This window comes from Oscarella lobularis, chromosome 4 (assembly GCF_947507565.1).
Source record: "Oscarella lobularis chromosome 4, ooOscLobu1.1, whole genome shotgun sequence".
NCBI lineage: Eukaryota > Metazoa > Porifera > Homoscleromorpha > Homosclerophorida > Oscarellidae > Oscarella > Oscarella lobularis.
Window position 1 is genome coordinate 701406 of NC_089178.1, and position 15287 is coordinate 716692.

The 15287-nt window shown below is 49.0% G+C and overlaps 7 protein-coding genes and 1 long non-coding RNA gene across 9 annotated transcripts; 4 read left to right on the forward strand and 4 right to left on the reverse strand.

Annotated features, from left to right (window-relative positions):
• Window positions 1–11: 11 nt before the first annotated feature.
• On the forward strand, window positions 12–1140 carry LOC136186485 (uncharacterized). Its single transcript, XM_065973846.1, has 3 exons — window positions 12–306; window positions 360–492; window positions 802–1140. The coding sequence occupies exons 1-3, from the start codon at window positions 24–26 to the stop codon at window positions 1022–1024; spliced, it is 639 nt and encodes a 212-aa protein (XP_065829918.1). The 5' UTR covers window positions 12–23; the 3' UTR covers window positions 1025–1140.
• On the reverse strand, window positions 991–1689 carry LOC136186488 (caspase recruitment domain-containing protein 9-like). Its single transcript, XM_065973850.1, has 2 exons — window positions 1237–1689; window positions 991–1187 (listed from the first exon to the last, which is right to left on the reverse strand). The coding sequence occupies exons 1-2, from the start codon at window positions 1568–1570 to the stop codon at window positions 1141–1143; spliced, it is 381 nt and encodes a 126-aa protein (XP_065829922.1). The 5' UTR covers window positions 1571–1689; the 3' UTR covers window positions 991–1140.
• LOC136186455 (glutamate-rich protein 6-like) lies at window positions 1648–3757 on the reverse strand. Its single transcript, XM_065973805.1, has one exon. It carries the CDS (start codon window positions 3640–3642, stop codon window positions 1711–1713), a length of 1932 nt encoding a protein of 643 aa, XP_065829877.1. The 5' UTR covers window positions 3643–3757; the 3' UTR covers window positions 1648–1710.
• Window positions 1703–10827, forward strand: LOC136186440 (coiled-coil domain-containing protein 180-like). The gene is made up of 43 exons (XM_065973785.1): window positions 1703–3889; window positions 3946–4133; window positions 4268–4399; window positions 4457–4508; window positions 4577–4643; window positions 4704–4741; window positions 4795–4929; window positions 4993–5088; window positions 5140–5206; window positions 5258–5354; window positions 5409–5528; window positions 5578–5657; window positions 5717–5805; window positions 5861–5983; window positions 6035–6268; window positions 6321–6376; window positions 6434–6554; window positions 6609–6645; window positions 6704–6750; window positions 6811–6937; window positions 6987–7065; window positions 7120–7201; window positions 7254–7347; window positions 7413–7525; window positions 7587–7654; window positions 7706–7748; window positions 7813–7916; window positions 7968–8144; window positions 8197–8281; window positions 8338–8436; window positions 8485–8753; window positions 8808–8869; window positions 8929–8969; window positions 9034–9095; window positions 9159–9251; window positions 9317–9383; window positions 9445–9589; window positions 9665–9963; window positions 10024–10135; window positions 10192–10269; window positions 10320–10418; window positions 10472–10551; window positions 10622–10827. Exons 1-43 carry the CDS (start codon window positions 3815–3817, stop codon window positions 10748–10750), a joined length of 4461 nt encoding a protein of 1486 aa, XP_065829857.1. The 5' UTR covers window positions 1703–3814; the 3' UTR covers window positions 10751–10827.
• Window positions 9584–10164, reverse strand: LOC136186493 (uncharacterized). Its single transcript, XR_010669732.1, has 3 exons — window positions 10063–10164; window positions 9954–10000; window positions 9584–9891 (listed from the first exon to the last, which is right to left on the reverse strand). It is a non-coding gene; the product is annotated as an uncharacterized lncRNA (long non-coding RNA).
• Window positions 10759–12178, reverse strand: LOC136186477 (ankyrin repeat domain-containing protein 45-like). 2 transcript variants are annotated; one of them, XM_065973835.1, is made up of 4 exons: window positions 11519–12178; window positions 11267–11460; window positions 11060–11200; window positions 10759–11001 (listed from the first exon to the last, which is right to left on the reverse strand). In XM_065973835.1, exons 1-4 carry the CDS (start codon window positions 11829–11831, stop codon window positions 10855–10857), a joined length of 795 nt encoding a protein of 264 aa, XP_065829907.1. In that variant the 5' UTR covers window positions 11832–12178; the 3' UTR covers window positions 10759–10854. The 2 variants fall into 2 exon arrangements, with proteins under 2 accessions (XP_065829907.1, XP_065829908.1); XM_065973836.1 differs by having other exon boundaries at window positions 10760–11001; window positions 11060–11154; window positions 11293–11460; window positions 11519–12148.
• LOC136186470 (transmembrane protein 115-like) lies at window positions 11756–13802 on the forward strand. The gene is made up of 9 exons (XM_065973825.1): window positions 11756–11794; window positions 11842–11969; window positions 12018–12087; window positions 12274–12348; window positions 12413–12504; window positions 12568–12682; window positions 12740–12936; window positions 13019–13171; window positions 13339–13802. The coding sequence occupies exons 1-9, from the start codon at window positions 11756–11758 to the stop codon at window positions 13613–13615; spliced, it is 1146 nt and encodes a 381-aa protein (XP_065829897.1). The 3' UTR covers window positions 13616–13802.
• A 444-nt stretch (window positions 13803–14246) lies between these two features.
• On the forward strand, window positions 14247–15106 carry LOC136185734 (homeobox protein Hox-A2a-like). The gene is made up of 2 exons (XM_065972915.1): window positions 14247–14451; window positions 14670–15106. The coding sequence occupies exons 1-2, from the start codon at window positions 14247–14249 to the stop codon at window positions 15104–15106; spliced, it is 642 nt and encodes a 213-aa protein (XP_065828987.1).
• The last annotated feature ends 181 nt before the right edge of the window (window positions 15107–15287 follow it).

The window sequence follows — 15287 nt, forward strand, 5'->3', positions numbered from 1 at the left end:
TAGAGATTCTCGTAAGAGACTGTATGGACTCGTATCATCGCCTCCTCCTGCGTGCGAATAGGGTTCGTCTAGTCAAAGACATGTTTCCCGATCGGGTTGTGTCCAAAATGCGCGGCGGACTGTTGAACGAAGCCGATTGCGAAGCAATCGTTTCGAGAACGACGGCGAAAGCTCAGGCAGAGGAGTTACTGACGATTCTTCCGCGAAAAGGTCCCAAAGCGTTCGGCGAGTTCGTCAAGGCACTTCGCGACGTGCAGAGTCATCTCGCCGAGCCGTTTCTCGCCGCTGCCGGACTATCGGAATCGAGTAAGGCAGCGTCGATCTGAGAAGCAATCTCGACGGAAATCGGTTATTTGCAGACGACGAGGCGTCGCGTGAAGGCGCTGGAAGAGTTAATCCGACCGATTTGGTGACGATGCTTCCCTCGGACGTCGAATCGAGACTGCACGCTCTGCTAGATGCCGAGAACGTGCTGGGAGACAACTGGGAAAGGTAGAGTCTGAGAGATGCACGATGACCACTGGTTGACGGCACATTGTTACGTGACACAGTGGAGGAGAATAGGAGTTCTTAGTGGTATCCCTGGTGGTATGTTCTTGTTCTATTTGTGCAGTGGAACCTTTGAAATACGCAAAAGTCACATCAGTAGGTTATTCTGTTCGCTAAACAGAGATACTGTGTAGTTACTACTGCTACATGTTTAAAGTGCCATCGTTGATTCTAGAAAATAGACTATTTTTATTAGTTGAGGGACGTTCTTCCAAGAAGACCCCGTTTTTCATCCGCTTTCTATTGTTGCAGGGTCTACACGGAAGTCGGTCTTCCTCTCGATCGACTCCCCAAGGTAAAGGAATCGACGAGTCCAACAGGCACGACTCTTCGCCTGTGGCACGGACGACAGGCAAGCCGAGCAAACGTGCACACACTCGTCGACATCCTAAGACGCATACCACGACTCGACGTCGTCGAAATGCTACAAGACGCAATGACTAAAACTCCCAAATCAAATGTACTTAAGAAGTAGCCGCGTAGAAAAGAAAAACGAAAAAGTTTATTATGTTAATTAAAAAGCCGGAGTGCGGGGTGGAGCCTTCACTATATCCCTACATTTATGATAATAATGTGCGCAAGTGCGTTTCTCTAGTGTTCTCGAAGACGATTGGCTGCTTCGACCGCTTTTTTGGCCTCTGCGAAACGACAAAAATAGACACAGAAGACATTTAGATAATCGTTTACCTCGCTCTTGAGTGTAGTCCGCTTTGAGGCGATCGTACTCGGCGACGAGGCGTTCGGCTAAAAAGCTCTGCGTTTTGCCGTTGTGAAGAGCGCGACAGAATTCCTCGAACGCTTTCGCGCCGCGACGCGAGATCATGTCGATTAGCGTTTGTCCGCGCGTCGTTCGTACGGCTATGTGGCGCAGGAGGTCTTCGTCGTCTTCGTCGATAATTCGCTCTTGACGTAAATAGGCGAAGTAACGATTCGGCTCCAGATCGTTGGCCAATTTCATTCGCAAATTAGTCAGAGTCCTTTTTTGAAGCATTTCGATTTCTTCAGACGTCAATTTCGCCATCCCAAAAGCATTCGAAGAGCATCCGAGAAAAATCCGAAGAAGAGGTCTGGAAGCGCGCGCTAGAGAGATCTCGAAAATGCAAGCAAGTAAGCAAGGAACTTTCTGTCGGTTTCCGGGACCCCTACACAAATCGTCCCATTCTATGCGATTCGTATTTTAGACGCGCTCTCGCCCGTCGGTCTCAAAGCGACGATTCGGCGTTCGCACGTCTTTGGATATCGCAACGCCTCGTTCAAGCCGACAAGAAGTCCGTTGAGGCGACGCCGAGTCGCGCGCAGACTCGCTCTCCACAATTCTCCGCCAGAGATCGTTCGCGACGGTCGCGCTCCGGCCTTCCACTTCAAATTCCAGCCCACGCTGAAGCGAACCGTGCGCTGACGACAGGAAAACGTCACGGTGACGTTGTCCTGATCCGAACAGCGAATGGAAACGTTTCGATTGAGAGCAAACCAGATTGGCTGACAGGGTGGCACGTGCTGATGACGTTGAGGCGAATCGCGCCAATGCCATCGTTTCTTTTGCGCACCGTCGGAGTCGTACACGGCGCCGCCGAATGGCTCAAGAACCAATCGCGCTACGCCGTTTTCGTGGTAGCAGCAGCCGTGACCGGACGGACTGAAATAGGCTAATATTTGACCTTCCTTCCTACGGCTGCTGTCGTCATTGGTCTTCTTCTCGTCTTCATTAGCGGACATAAATTCGTCAAAGTCATCACTGCTCAGGCAGAGTTTTTCATTGTCATCATTGTCGTCATTATGCGGCTTTGGTCCATCCGCCTTGATAACGTAATTGAAGCCGGACTCATAGCTGGCGACGGACACGGCGACGTTTCCTGACGGATAGTAGCACTGTCCACTGCCGTCCGGCATGAATAGCAGAAACGGCGTGTCGTCCGCGTAGTATCGTTCCAGCACGCAATCTTTCGCCATTCTCATGTGATCTTTCATCTCGACGACGTCCGGCTTATCCGACTCGCGCGGTTTCGGTCGCGGCTTGCGCGGCCTGATCGTCCAGCCTTTGTCCAAGCAACGCTGCGACGAGAGCGCGTACGTGATCGTCTTCATATTCCGGTCATACATGGACGAGTACGGATCTCCTAAGGCTCGTTGGCGAGCGATTTCGTGCTCTCTCATTTTCGCCTCGAGTTCCCGTTCGCGCAGCTTGGCCATCGCTCGCTCTCGACCCGCCTTTCGTTTTTCCTTGGGACTCAGTTGCCTGTGAAAACCGATGCTGCTTGCAGCGCGACCCGATACCTCCGACGACGCTCGATCCCCACCGTCTTTGTCCTTGCTCGAACGCTTTCTGCTCTTCGTCGTCGAAATGTCGATGAGACTAATTTTTTCGTCCTCGTCGTCGTCATCGTTCAATGTGCGAGCGTGATCTTGCAAAAGGTTCACGCACATTGGACAATAGATGTTCAACTCGCTTTGGGATTGGTCGGCCAAATTGACGTCACACAGTCGGCACACGACACTAATGCACGCCGGAAGGGAAACGGACGGAGGCACGGTGCTCGGTCGCCGAAGCGTGTCATTCGACGCCAGCGGCGGCAACTCCGATTCGCGAATGTAACGAAGAATTTCGGGTAAGTCGGCGATTTGACGACGTGACGCGATAGACGAAGTGGCGGCAACGGCGGCGGCGGCGGATGCTTTAGTGGACGCAATGCTAGAGGGCGGCCTCGCCGACTCGTCGGCAGCGCTACTTTGTGCGGTCGCCTGGCTCGATGTCGTCACTGTCAGAGCACTGGCAGTCTCCGGCTTTGACGGTGCCGCGACGCCTTCGTCGTCCACGTCGATACCTCGCAGTTTGGTGAGTGCCAGAAAGTCCGCGATCCAGCTCCACTCTGTTTGGGTTCCTGTGTCGCAAACCGAACTCTCGACTGGCTCCTCCTTCTCGGTTTCCTCGTCCGTGCCCCATTCCGTTTCGTCGAGCTCGACGTCGACGGAACTTAGCGCCGATTGAGCCGATGATCTGCTTGTCGTTCGAGACGAATTGTCTTCTCGTTTTGAGGGTTCTTCCTTCTCGTCTTCCGTCGCGCTTCCGGGAAATGATTGTTCGATGTCGCTCATCGCCGATAACAGTCGATTGAGAGCGTGACGCGATCGCTATCGGCAAATGCTCTGTTTCTCGTCGCTCTTCGCGACCGATCGATGGACGCCCACGATACCTGTTGCTTCAACACGATCTGCGCACGCTCGTTGCTAAGAAGCGACAAAACACGCGAGCGTGCGTTGACGCGATATGGCGGCCGTCGAAATCAAGCCGTTTCGCATCCAGAAGCCGACGAGCGTGTACAGAAAACTTTTTGAGGCGGAGGTCGAGTCGAATAAATCGTTCATTTTTGAACGACGCCAATCGCTAGCGCTTTTTAGGTCAGTCTGGTGAAATCGCTAGCGAAAGAGAGACGTCCTCCTCCGATGCGCATATCTAAGAAAGCTCTTCCGCTGATTCGACCGCTGGCGGAGGAGACGGCCGCGAAGCACGGAATGTTGACGTCGAAACAGAGAGAATGGACGCGGGCATTGCCGAACGACGGGAGAACGGGCAACCCTACAACAAAGTGAGCCAACGAAATTTCCTTTTTATTAGCTGAGGGGAACTGGGGTTTGGCCAGAGGTGACCGTAGTATATCAGCCTTCCGCTGTGACCGAAACACCAATCAAACCAACCAGAACCAGACAATTTTTTTTATAGAAAAGAAAAGACCTTAGATTACGAAGAGAGGGTTGACGTCGAGGAAGAAGTGAGGGGATTACCTGATATTGTGAGGCCTTCGTCGAAGGGAACAGACATCGTTTCGAGGATCGAAAGAAGTCGAAAAGAAAGGTATTCCAGAAAATGTGCGTGCCAGCGCGCAATATTTCAAGTACCTGTGCATTGCAGACACGACAGCTCTGTCAACGATTTGCACTCGGAACTAAGCAGTTTGAGTTTGGTACGACGCACGTGAAATCAAGACATGCCTGTTTGCAATGCGTCACGTCACTTTATTTATTTACTTAGGAGTTTGAGTCCAGAATTAGTGAAATAGCAACTCGACTAAAGGACCAGCTTAGTGCGTTTGACACTGGTACTGTATGACGCGCATAGAGATTTTGAGAACGTATCCATCACGTATCGCTTCTTTTAGACGTTGACGAAATTTTTAGTAGAATCGAGTCAGACGAGGTTTTTAAAAGAAGGAATGTGTCATCGCACTTTTTTTGAGTTTTGACGTGCAGGCTTTGGTTGCGTATTCACTTGATGAGCTAAGTAGATTGTGGGACGAAGTGAGCACTCAATACGGCAGATGTCAGGCTGCGATTTTGGACTTTGACGACGCTTTAGAACTGCTCGAACAAGATCGAACAGAAATGGTAAATTGAAGGAGAAATAATTGAAGGAGAAATTTACTATCAAAAAATCCTTTTCTTCTTTAGATTAGCGACGTTTTCAAATATTACAGTGCACATTTTGAGTCTATAGCGCATTTGGATCCTTCAGACGTGATTCGGTTTGTAGCAAGCGAAGCTCAGGTACGAGTGGACATATGCAGACGCTCTCTCTATTTACTCTACTGAGCACAGTTGATTAATTCTTCTATATTATCAAACCGACGAACATACGCCAATATGATTGGGGCTCTTCTGGCCGGCAAGAAAGACAAAGTCGCTTGTTATATATATAATTAACTTTTCTTGATAGCTAACGTTGAACGCGAGCGACGTCATCATGATTGGTGGCTGAATCGATTGACCGATTGGAAAGTATTGAATTGCGAAGCGGCGCAACGAGCCTTTGGGTGCGGCTATGGGGACACAATACTTTTTTCAATAATTGATTTCGTCTTTTTTAGGGATTTCATGAACAGTTCGGCAATTCTGAGTCCACCTGAGATCAATAAACTGATCAGTTTCATGACAGCTGAACAGCAGGCAGTAAATCAACGTCGTCTCGACTTATTGAATCAGTTTGGGTACGTATAGTTTTTTGTTTGAGAGAAGTTAAGTGACCGTCGTATGTAGCGCACTTCAGCCGCCTCGTGGCACCAAAACTGCTATTTACGAATGGAATTCGACAATGAAAACTCTTCTAGAAGAACTTGGTTTCTGCTACCAGAAAAACGACTTGCTCTGTCTGTCAGCAGTTATTTTTCTTTTATAGACGTGATGCATAAACGATACCTTGGCTTGTTGGAGGACCATCAAGCAGTAATCAATAATCAATGCGTAGAAGAAATGGAACGATGCAAGGTAAGAAATCTCGTATTTATATTCTACGTACATAGATGTAATGAATCTCCTGTAGACTGCTTTGATTGAAACTGGCGTGTGCAACGAACATACCGTATACGAAGTGATCAATCAAGGATTCTTGCCTATGGTGGAGGAACGGCAGAGGCAGTCAGAAATTATGATGGAAGATATCAAAGTTGGAAGGGGTTATTTAGTCATTTGCTTGATCCTGACGTCTTGTGCGTAGAAATCTCTGAATTCCTTGATAGCCGTTCAGGCAGGCCAAGTGCAATTGCTTTTCCAGTTCGGACAGGGTGCTGCTCATCTGTGGGACGAGCATCAGACGACGATTCGCGAACAAGCGAAAGCCGTTCAGGCGGAGATGACGCGCTGTCGCGAAGTGCACGACTCAAAATGTCAGCACATGGAAGTGCAATTGGACGTGGTAATGGACAAAATGCGGCAAGACGGTACCGAAGAAGTGAGAATGAGAAACTGAAATTCTGAGTTAATCTAAACTTTCTCGGTTCCAGGCATTAGACGAAAGCTTGAGGCAGGCTTTATCTATGTTAGACACAATTAAGGACAGGTAACTGAGTTTGTTATCCGTTTGCATTCTTTTCATTGACAGGGCTTAATTTTGTAGCTATGGACAATTTCACAATGAAATGGTAGCCAAAGCTCAAGGCTATCCTTCAATGATTCAAGCGGCTTTGGTTGGCTATGATGACGGCGTTCTCAAGTATTTTTCCGTTGATCGGAAACCGGTAAGTTTCAGGTATCACGAAGCTGTCTACAGACGAATTGTGTGGTGTTTTTAGGCTAAGGTGAAACGAAAGGGAAAGACAAGACTAAAAGGTGTGCAGGAAGTTTTTCATTCGCTTAGCTTTCGTGCTATCAAGTTAATTATTTATAGATGGCCGACAGACGAGTTTAACAACGCATCTGTCTCACTCAGGACGGGTCGGAGGAGAAACCTATTGCGCCGGCTTACACGTATTGTCATGGTTTGTTTCTTTTTAGGAAACGGCTCTTCCTCCGCAGGAAATTGTGTCTCTTCCTAATGGGACGACGTTCTACGTTCTCACCGAGCCCGCTGAGCACGGAGTTGCGTCTTCAAATAGTTTCTTTATGACTGAAAATGAAGAAGGTAGTCAGTATAGTTTTCACGACTCTAGCTCTCGTGATTTTCTATGCAGATGCCGGATCGGCGACGAGATACGTGTGGACGGACGGAATTTTCATTTCCGAAAGTCTCTTTTCTGACGTCAGAAAAGGGTGAAATAGAGACGCTCTCATTGGACTGCGCATTGTAACGCGCTTATTTTGCAGAATGCGAAACCGATTCTTGGAGCATCTCGAAGAGTGGAAAGAGACAGCTATGGAAGAAGCAAGATCGTTTGTTTCCGTGAAGGTTAGAAAAAGCTATTCGAGCTGGCCTAACTGTACTTTTCTGCATGATGCAGAAGGAAGAGTTAAAAGGAGAAATGGACTTGCGACTTCACCTGCATCAACCTCGAGCTGGAAGAGCGGAAATGGACGTCCGTAACGTAAGAGCTGGTGAGAAGCGATGCGCTCTAAAAGAACTTTGATGGTCGAAATATTGACACTCTAATCTTCGGCAGGCGAGCTGGTATCTCATCGGTCTAGATTGCGGCAGCACGTGCAAGGAATCGTAGCGACGCTAAACGAAAAGAAGAGCGCCTGCTCTAGTCTTGCTAGCACAGAAGAATCGAGGGTGAATTAATTGCACCGATTTGTCAAAATCAAAAAGAAGTTTACTTTGTGCGGTCTACCAGATTCAAGAATTTCGAGAAAATCTTGAGCGTATGCTCGAAAATATCCAGGCTGCAGAAAAAACTACAGAGTGCGTTGGTCTCCGATTAGTCTTTTGTGAGGGCAATTTTTGTGTATATAGGCTTGTGGCATTTTTCAAGCAAGCGAACGATACCTTGAAGTCGGTACGAAGTGGCCTTCTCCACTCTTACGTAACGTTTTATTAAACGTCTTTGTGTGTGTGTGTAGAGGGTATCTTCTGTTCTGTCGACGTCAAATGAATTTCGAAGTCAACTGAAGGTCGTGTTGAATGGCTTGCGTATTTCGAATGACAGTTTTCGGAAATCTCTCAAGTTAGTTTTGGATTGGTTCATGTTAGTCGTTACCTATCTCTTCCCATGCAGATTGTTCTCGAGTGGAGGCAATTTTTGTCCGGACGAAGCCGAAGAATTCGAGCAGAAACTAGATAAATTAAGTCGGCGAGTTGACAGCGTCGAACGATCGCTCCTCGTCGACCTCGAGTCCGTTGAGAGAAAGGCATGCGATAAGTACGCCGACTCATTTCGCAAATGGGAAGAAAAGTAAGGCGCAAAACGATTTTGCAGAAGACTGCGCTCACGAACGAAATATTAGATATCGTCATCATCTTTTTGATTTGGGTTTCGTCGAAAAAGTCCAACGGTCGCTCACGACTACGCAAGTGAAGATAAAGACAGCGGTACGAAGAAAGAAGTGCTGATGCACGGCCTCGCGGTAGTGTGTTGGGCAATATAGGTTGCTGCCAGTAATTCGCAGGCAAAGGGCCTTGACGAAGAAATAGCGGTGATCGAGAGACGCTGCGATGCGGTAGAGCATCCTAACCCAGATAAAGAGGTTACGAGCAAGCACTTTGCGTTTTTATTTTGAATCTTTGTTATATAGCAAATAAGCGCCAAGGAACTGCTCGATTCTGTTCCGACTGTCTTCGCTATGTGCCGAGATAGAATGAAGTACTTGGAGTGCAAGCACGTCGCCGCAAAGCGCTCGGTTACCGTCAACATTCTCGTCACTTTCGACGATACGCCTTCGACCGGTGGCGCAGCTGAACCCACGACTCCCAGGCGGGCGAGTCGGGCGGCGAGCCGAGCGTCGACTTCTACTCTTCCCCAAGATCCACTTTCGGCTATTGATCTGACGAGAAACATACTAAAGTATCGTGATACGGAGATTACCGACTTCTTATATGTATCTCTTAATAATCAAAGGCAATCTTCTCAACTGAAGGAATCGCAGCTTCAAAGCGGTAACGAGACCAATTCATTGACAGGTATTGCTTGTTGATCGTTCTTTTAGCGTTTGCACTTTAGTCTGTTCGTTCGTCTCTAGTTATGCCCCGTCCTCCGCCACCCAACGATCTTAGTGCCAAGGTTGTCTGGCGCGACAGATGTCAGTGCAATTAATTATTTTTTGGCTTATTTCTCTTTTTTGCAGATGGTCTCAAGAAGTTTGCCTGGGGAGATGGAAAAGTCAAAGAGCAACAGAAGCAATTCCAGGTATACAACTACGAACAATAACAATCACTTAAGTCTTCTTGCGTTGCGCGTTCATCTCTTTAGTCGCAGCCGCACATCGAAAGGAGGACCGCTTTCGGTGAAAAAAGCCGAGAAGAAAATCGAGAATTTTGGCGGCACCGACGGAGACGATCTCGAGTAGGCAAAGAAAAACTACTGAGTTACCTTCGCGATCTGGATGCATTTATTTCCTCGCGACGTAGGAATTTTCTGCCTCAAATTCGTTCTATACTTATCGACGTGCGAGTTCGACTGTTTTCCAAATGCGAGGTACGCGGCGAGCGCGTGCGAATGAACCTTTTGCGTCTCGCACTCACGGAAGGGCGTTTAGATCTATTACAAACAGAAAGGGTATCGTGCTTTGACTAGACCCGAACTCATTCACGATACAGTGGAGCAGTGTACCGAAGCGTTGAGCGCGCGGCTGCAGTCGTATAGACAGCAGGCCGAAGACTATCGAAAGTCTTGCATCGAAGGTGTATACAGATACATACATACATACATACATACATACACATATAGAAGAGGTAGTCAAACGCATCTCTTTGCAGAGTTTCGCGATCAACTTGACGTCTTGTCCGGCTTACTTTTGCGCATTGTTCCCGCTCTGTTCAGAGAATTCCTTCTCTCGAAACTCAGTTCCATGCAGGAGTCGTGGACGGGTTTAGTGGAGAAAGCGACCGAGGAGCTGCGAGAATTGGAGGAAGAACGACAGGAACACGAACGCGAATTGCGACCAACGCTGGGTCATCCGAACAATGCCGGCCAGTTGGTGAGTCTGCAGGCAAAAGAAACAGAACGTCTAGAAAAAGCGAGAAGATTGATCGAGTTTCGTCACACCGAAATCCAGGCGAGAGAAACCAAAGAAAAACTCAATAACGCGTGCTCTATAAAATATAAAATACTGCAGATTCGGCTGGAGGAATTAGGTCGCGACTTTCTCGCCGACCTATCCGATCTCGCAAAGTCGTCTCTGTTTCTTTTCGACGTTTCAGTCGCTAGTCGCGACGTACAAGTCGTCAGTATGTCGTCCTTATTGATTGGCAGTGTGTGTTATTAGGACGCTCTTCCGTTTTAGCGACGAGCGTTAAGAAGCGATCGACTAAAGAGTTGATAAGAGAGACTCAAGCCACCCAAGAGGATCAAGACGGAGACGGTAGGCCGGACGCGCCAAACTGTTTGTCGCCTACGCGTCTCGTTGCGTAGACTCAGCTGGAATTCAATATTTGTCTAAACCAGGCAGCTGGCCTGAATTACCCGTGGAAGGTTTTCCAGGCGACCGCAAAACGTCGTCAGCGAAGAAAAGTATGACGAATGAGAGACGCTGCATGATTACGTTTCTATGTCTTTGTTTGTAGCGACGCCAAAGTTCATTAAGACTCGCAAATCGACACCTTTTCACGAGTCGGTTATTAAAGAGCGAGACAGCGTTTATGATGTAAGCTAAATTTAGAGCGGAGAAACCGCAGAAGAGAAAAAGAGAAGTGAACGGTTTCTGTTTGTTACAGGACTACCTGTCTGAGTTGAAAGCTTTGTTCGCTGAAGCCGAGAATTGGAAGGCGCGATCGCTCGAATTGAAACAGTCGTGGTCTGATACGTGGAGCAAAGCCGTTGCTGGCATTACTGGACTGTACTGAATCCGTAAGCGGTTCTCTTATTGAGAAAAAGGAAATTTATTATTTGCATAAAACTGAGCGAGGTGAACAGGTTCAAATGTGTATGTACATGGCAAATAACTGTTCTACGCTACTGGAGGTTCCAATTTAGTTAAACTGGGTTGCATTGCTTCTTCGAGGTGTTTCTTTTGACGGTAGATCTCGTGAGGAGTTGCATCGAGATGGGCTTCCATCCAGGACGATTTTTCGTTGCACAGCGCTGCTGTTTTGGACTGATAGAGAAAACAGAGTGAGAAGAATAGAGCTTTGAGGGTTAATAAAAATACCTACCTTATCTTCCTTATTCCATTTTCCTGCTATTCTGTCAGCATTTGACAAAATGCCACGAATACCCTGAATAGCGTCCTTCAAGGAGTCTCTTGCCTCTGAAGAAAAAATGACGTCACAAACAGTGACCCGGCTATGGCTTTGCTACAAGTCAAAGCACCTACTAGTAGTTGGCACAAGCCCCTACTTTCCCTCCCTACCCCTATTTACGTCATTGCTAAGGAAAATCTCCACACCAGTCTGATCCAAAAAGTCAACGATATCCTGTTGGTCGTAGCGAGCCGCCACGTCTTTCGCCGTCTCGCCTCGACGATTTCGAATCGACATGTCGGCTCCGGATTGTACAAGTGACGTCACGCAATGAAGATGACCCCAAATCGCCGCCCGATGCAAACTGGTGTATCCTAGAACAGCGGATAGGTTCGCATTATCTCTTGGATCGTTTATCCAAACGTTTCGAACCCGATGCACTGCTCCAGTTGACGTCTACACCTCGATCGAAGATTTCGTGGAGGCATTCGAATCGTCCGAGGACTGCTGCGACGTCGAGCGCGTTCTTGTGCTCCTCGTCGCACGATAACGGATCGTCTCCCCGATCGAGGCACTCTCGCATGCCGTCCAAGTCTCCTCGAGCGACGAAATCGACAAGCGACGCCATAGCAACAGGTATATTGATACCAATCAGTCTGCTGACCGGAAATGAGTCAAAAGGCAGCGAACTTCGTTTCGTTGATACAGGTAGCGAAACAGACGACACCCAGTCAATTAATCGCATCGTTTCTCAGTCGACGGCGCTTCAAGCGATAGGGCGGGCCTCCTTAGCGGTGCGCGGCATTTCCGTCGCTCTCCTCGTCTTCTACGCGCTCTCCTTTATTCCGGGTTTCGCAAACGCAATGTCGGTCAATCCCGGCACGTAAGAACAACGATCCGTCGATCGCGAGATAAAGGACAATCCTCGCAGATCGTACCCTCCCCACTTTCGAATATGGAGCTTCACCGCGGCGGGTTTCCTCGAGACGCACTGGTGGAACGTAAGCCATTAGAAGTAGGGGGGGCCCCCCAAAAAAGAGGAACTCTCCGCAAAAAAGCGACGCGGGAGGTCCGGGCTACCCATAAATCAAATCGAAGTTGTTCTCCACGATGAGTCATATTTCGAACGAGCCCCCTAATTGATCGATCGATCGTGCCGTCGTCATGGATGCCGGTAAACTTGGCAGGTACTCGTTGACATCATTGTCACCATTATGGCTGCCCAAATGCTCGAGCCTCTGTGGACGTCGAGAGAATTCCTAGTACGTGGCGAGTTGGAGGTTTGATGATTCGACGTTATTGCCGTCTCCACTCTCCCGTCGCCAGAAATTCATTATGATCGCGAACGCCGGTGCGTCTGTTCTCACCGCGCTCTTTTTCGTCGTTCTCTACATCGTCACGCGCAGCGACCGTCTATTGTACGTTTCACTACTCTTTCGACTTTTTTTTCCCTCTCCTCTATTTTCTGTTTATGCGCGCAGGTTCAGCTCGTTTCACGGATACCTCGGCGTCGTTGCCGGTTTTCTCGTCGCCTGCAAGCAAGCCATGCCGGACTATTTGCTAGGCACGGCGTCCTTGATTAAGATTAAGATTCAGGTGAGAGAAAGGAGAGAGTGCAAAAAAGCGAGGGCCACGCGAAGTGGTTTATTGCAGTTATTGCCCTTGCTGTTCTTTCTGGTCTTCGTCGCATTTGCCATGTGCGGACTGACGTCATTGGCGAGTCCGAGTTTGATTGGTTCGGGCGTTTGGGTTTCGTGGATCTATCTACGTTTCTATCAGCCGCACAAGGGCGTGAAAGGCGATCTAAGCGATCCGTTTGCCTTCGCCACGTTCTTTCCGGAGCAAATGCAGTACGGAGGGGGGGAAAAAGGGGTGTCTGTCTATACGTATTTGCGTCTTCTGATTGCTTGATTGTAATTGGACCGTGCGCAGGCCTTGCGTGCAAGTGATCGCCAATCCCGTCTACAATGCTTTGATCGCGTTGAAGCTGTGTCCCAAGAGAGTTCGCACCGTCAACGTCGACTCCTTATCGTCGGTGACGATCAGCCTGCCCGGAATGGATAAAGCAGACGCAGACAGACGCCGGTAGGTCAAGAGATAACGTGCATGGCGGACTCGCGGGAAACGTTCTAGTTTTTTTCTGAGAGGGCATTCGCGATTAGCTTAAAAGGGGCCTATAACATCGCTACTTCCTCCTACGATAGAAATTCCGGCGCCGTCATTAGATTCTCTATTCGGTTTTTATTTGACAGGCAAAAGGCGTTGAAAGCGCTCGACGAGCGATTAAGCAAAGCGGAACCGCAGGCCAGCTGGCCTTCGATGAGCGACGATGGGGACGCGACGGCGGCGACGGCGGCTTCGGCAACGACAACAACGACGACACCGTCAATAGCTAATCAATCAAACGACGCGCTCCCGCCGACGACGACGGATACGCAAACGGCAACGACGGTGGTGGCGGCGGCGAGTTCGCCGCCTTTTCAGTCAGAGGAAAGCAATCAGGTTATAGATTCGCCAAGCAACGAATGACGCCGTCGTCGTCGTCGCCGTTACCAAGTAGGAAAAAAATGCCAGGGTAGAATAAGAAATGTCGTTGGACATGATGTAGGCATACGCGTTACTTGATTGTTATTTGATTAGGACTTGTGGGATAGTGGGGGGCCCCAAAACGCGTTTATTTAAATAGTGCATTCTTGTGGGATGCGTTGCTCGTTTACCTCCTGCCTGTTTCGACGATCTGCGTTCGCCGTAATGACTGACGTTTGCGGGGCGTGGACAATCGGGTTAGTTCTAGACGGTCATTGGAACGTAAGATGATAGAGCAAGATTGGGCCAATCAGTTATAAGTCCCACCCTTCCTGTTGTTGCGATTTGAAGTGAAGAAACGATTCGCTTTCGTTTTTGGGGGGCAGAGAGCGTACACTATCTAATAGCCATAGCTAGTAGGGCAAATGTGCACCTATGGCTACTTCCAGGCAGACCACACTGAATCGTCAATCAGCGTGTCTGTCGAGAGCCTAATAGGTCATCAATCCGCAGAAACGACCTTAATAAATGCCGCCCCCACGGCCAAGTGCGGTCGCATCGCAGCGCGTAAAGACCACGAGTTCATCACAGGAAGCGCAGTTGCACCCCAGACGTCTACCGTTCTCGTTCCGCTATGAGCTCGCACCATCCGTTTTCGATTGCTGCCTTGCTTGATCTTGATGACAGTCATGCGCGATCTCCTCGAGTTCTGCACCGTCGGGAGGTTATCGTCGACGGCAACGGCAGCTTCTCTGTCTGCGGCAACGTGTCGATGTCGACGTGGTATCCGTGGATGAATCCCCGGCCTCAGCGAAAGACGAAGAGAGGTCGAAGTGGAGGTACGGTGCATGTTTGGAAATGCCGTGTGTGTGTAAGGGAGGGGAAGAGAGGCAATTTGCCGTTAGCACTCAACTGTGTTACGTACACGATTTGCCTCGTTTGCAATTGACTTATTTTTGGTCGCAATTGCGAGACCCCCACTCCCGTGCAATTGCACCTGACGCGCAACTCATTGGCATGCTATTCATTAGCTCATACGTACTCTTCTTCTACACAGATGCGGCCGCCACGGCGATGCCTACAGCGACTCCAGCAGACAGTCCTGAGTGGACAGTAAGCGACGCGTCGGACGACTCGGAAGGCGGAAAACCGGAGAAGAAAAGTCGCACCGCTTTCACGAGTTACCAGCTTTTCGAATTGGAGAAACGGTTCCAATACCAACGCTACCTCGTCAAAGACGAACGACGTCATTTGGCCGTCACGTTGGGATTGACAGATAGGCAAATTAAAACATGGTTTCAGAACAGAAGGACGAAGTGGAAGCGCCAAAACACCGAGGCGATGTGGGACGACACCCTGAGACGAAGAATGGCTGCCGTCGCCGCTGCAACCTCTGTCGACATCTGCGGCAACGCCCGTCAACTGGTTCCTCCGTACTTGCATGCACCGTCATTGGCAAGCTGCGCTTCTCATTCACTGTGGGCGCGAATGTAATTAATTGCCGTAGGTAGATTTGCCATTGTAATTGGATTGATTTACGTACTAAATCAATTTGTCCGGAAGTGGGATAGTATGTCCTTTAGTGTAATCTTTCGTAGGCTATACAAATAAACACGCCTAATCACATACGGGTTTCTGCTCATAACCGTCATAAAAAGGAGCATGAAAAATTTAG

Excerpts from the sequence above, each read along its gene's own strand:
- LOC136186485 (XM_065973846.1), top strand. The coding sequence starts at position 24 with ATGGACTCGTATCATCGCCTCCTCCTGCGTGCGAATAGGGTTCGTCTA. Across the intron at positions 307-359 it reads TGCCGGACTATCGGAATCGA|ACGACGAGGCGTCGCGTGAA; the intron begins GTAAGGCAGCGT and ends GGTTATTTGCAG. Across the intron at positions 493-801 it reads CTGGGAGACAACTGGGAAAG|GGTCTACACGGAAGTCGGTC; the intron begins GTAGAGTCTGAG and ends CTATTGTTGCAG.
- LOC136186488 (XM_065973850.1), bottom strand. The coding sequence starts at position 1,570 with ATGGCGAAATTGACGTCTGAAGAAATCGAAATGCTTCAAAAAAGGACT. Across the intron at positions 1,188-1,236 it reads GGACTACACTCAAGAGCGAG|AGGCCAAAAAAGCGGTCGAA; the intron begins GTAAACGATTAT and ends GTCGTTTCGCAG.
- LOC136186455 (XM_065973805.1), bottom strand. The coding sequence starts at position 3,642 with ATGAGCGACATCGAACAATCATTTCCCGGAAGCGCGACGGAAGACGAG.
- LOC136186440 (XM_065973785.1), top strand. The coding sequence starts at position 3,815 with ATGGCGGCCGTCGAAATCAAGCCGTTTCGCATCCAGAAGCCGACGAGC. Across the intron at positions 6,555-6,608 it reads TTTCCGTTGATCGGAAACCG|GCTAAGGTGAAACGAAAGGG; the intron begins GTAAGTTTCAGG and ends TGGTGTTTTTAG. Across the intron at positions 7,749-7,812 it reads CGAACGATACCTTGAAGTCG|AGGGTATCTTCTGTTCTGTC; the intron begins GTACGAAGTGGC and ends GTGTGTGTGTAG.
- LOC136186470 (XM_065973825.1), top strand. The coding sequence starts at position 11,756 with ATGAGTCAAAAGGCAGCGAACTTCGTTTCGTTGATACAG. Across the intron at positions 11,795-11,841 it reads ACTTCGTTTCGTTGATACAG|TCGACGGCGCTTCAAGCGAT; the intron begins GTAGCGAAACAG and ends ATCGTTTCTCAG. Across the intron at positions 12,683-12,739 it reads TGATTAAGATTAAGATTCAG|TTATTGCCCTTGCTGTTCTT; the intron begins GTGAGAGAAAGG and ends GGTTTATTGCAG.
- LOC136186477 (XM_065973835.1), bottom strand. The coding sequence starts at position 11,831 with ATGCGATTAATTGACTGGGTGTCGTCTGTTTCGCTACCTGTATCAACG. Across the intron at positions 11,461-11,518 it reads CAACTGGAGCAGTGCATCGG|GATACACCAGTTTGCATCGG; the intron begins GTTCGAAACGTT and ends CCGCTGTTCTAG. Across the intron at positions 11,201-11,266 it reads AGATTTTCCTTAGCAATGAC|CAAAGCCATAGCCGGGTCAC; the intron begins GTAAATAGGGGT and ends TTTGACTTGTAG.
- LOC136185734 (XM_065972915.1), top strand. The coding sequence starts at position 14,247 with ATGAGCTCGCACCATCCGTTTTCGATTGCTGCCTTGCTTGATCTTGAT. Across the intron at positions 14,452-14,669 it reads GAAGAGAGGTCGAAGTGGAG|ATGCGGCCGCCACGGCGATG; the intron begins GTACGGTGCATG and ends TCTTCTACACAG.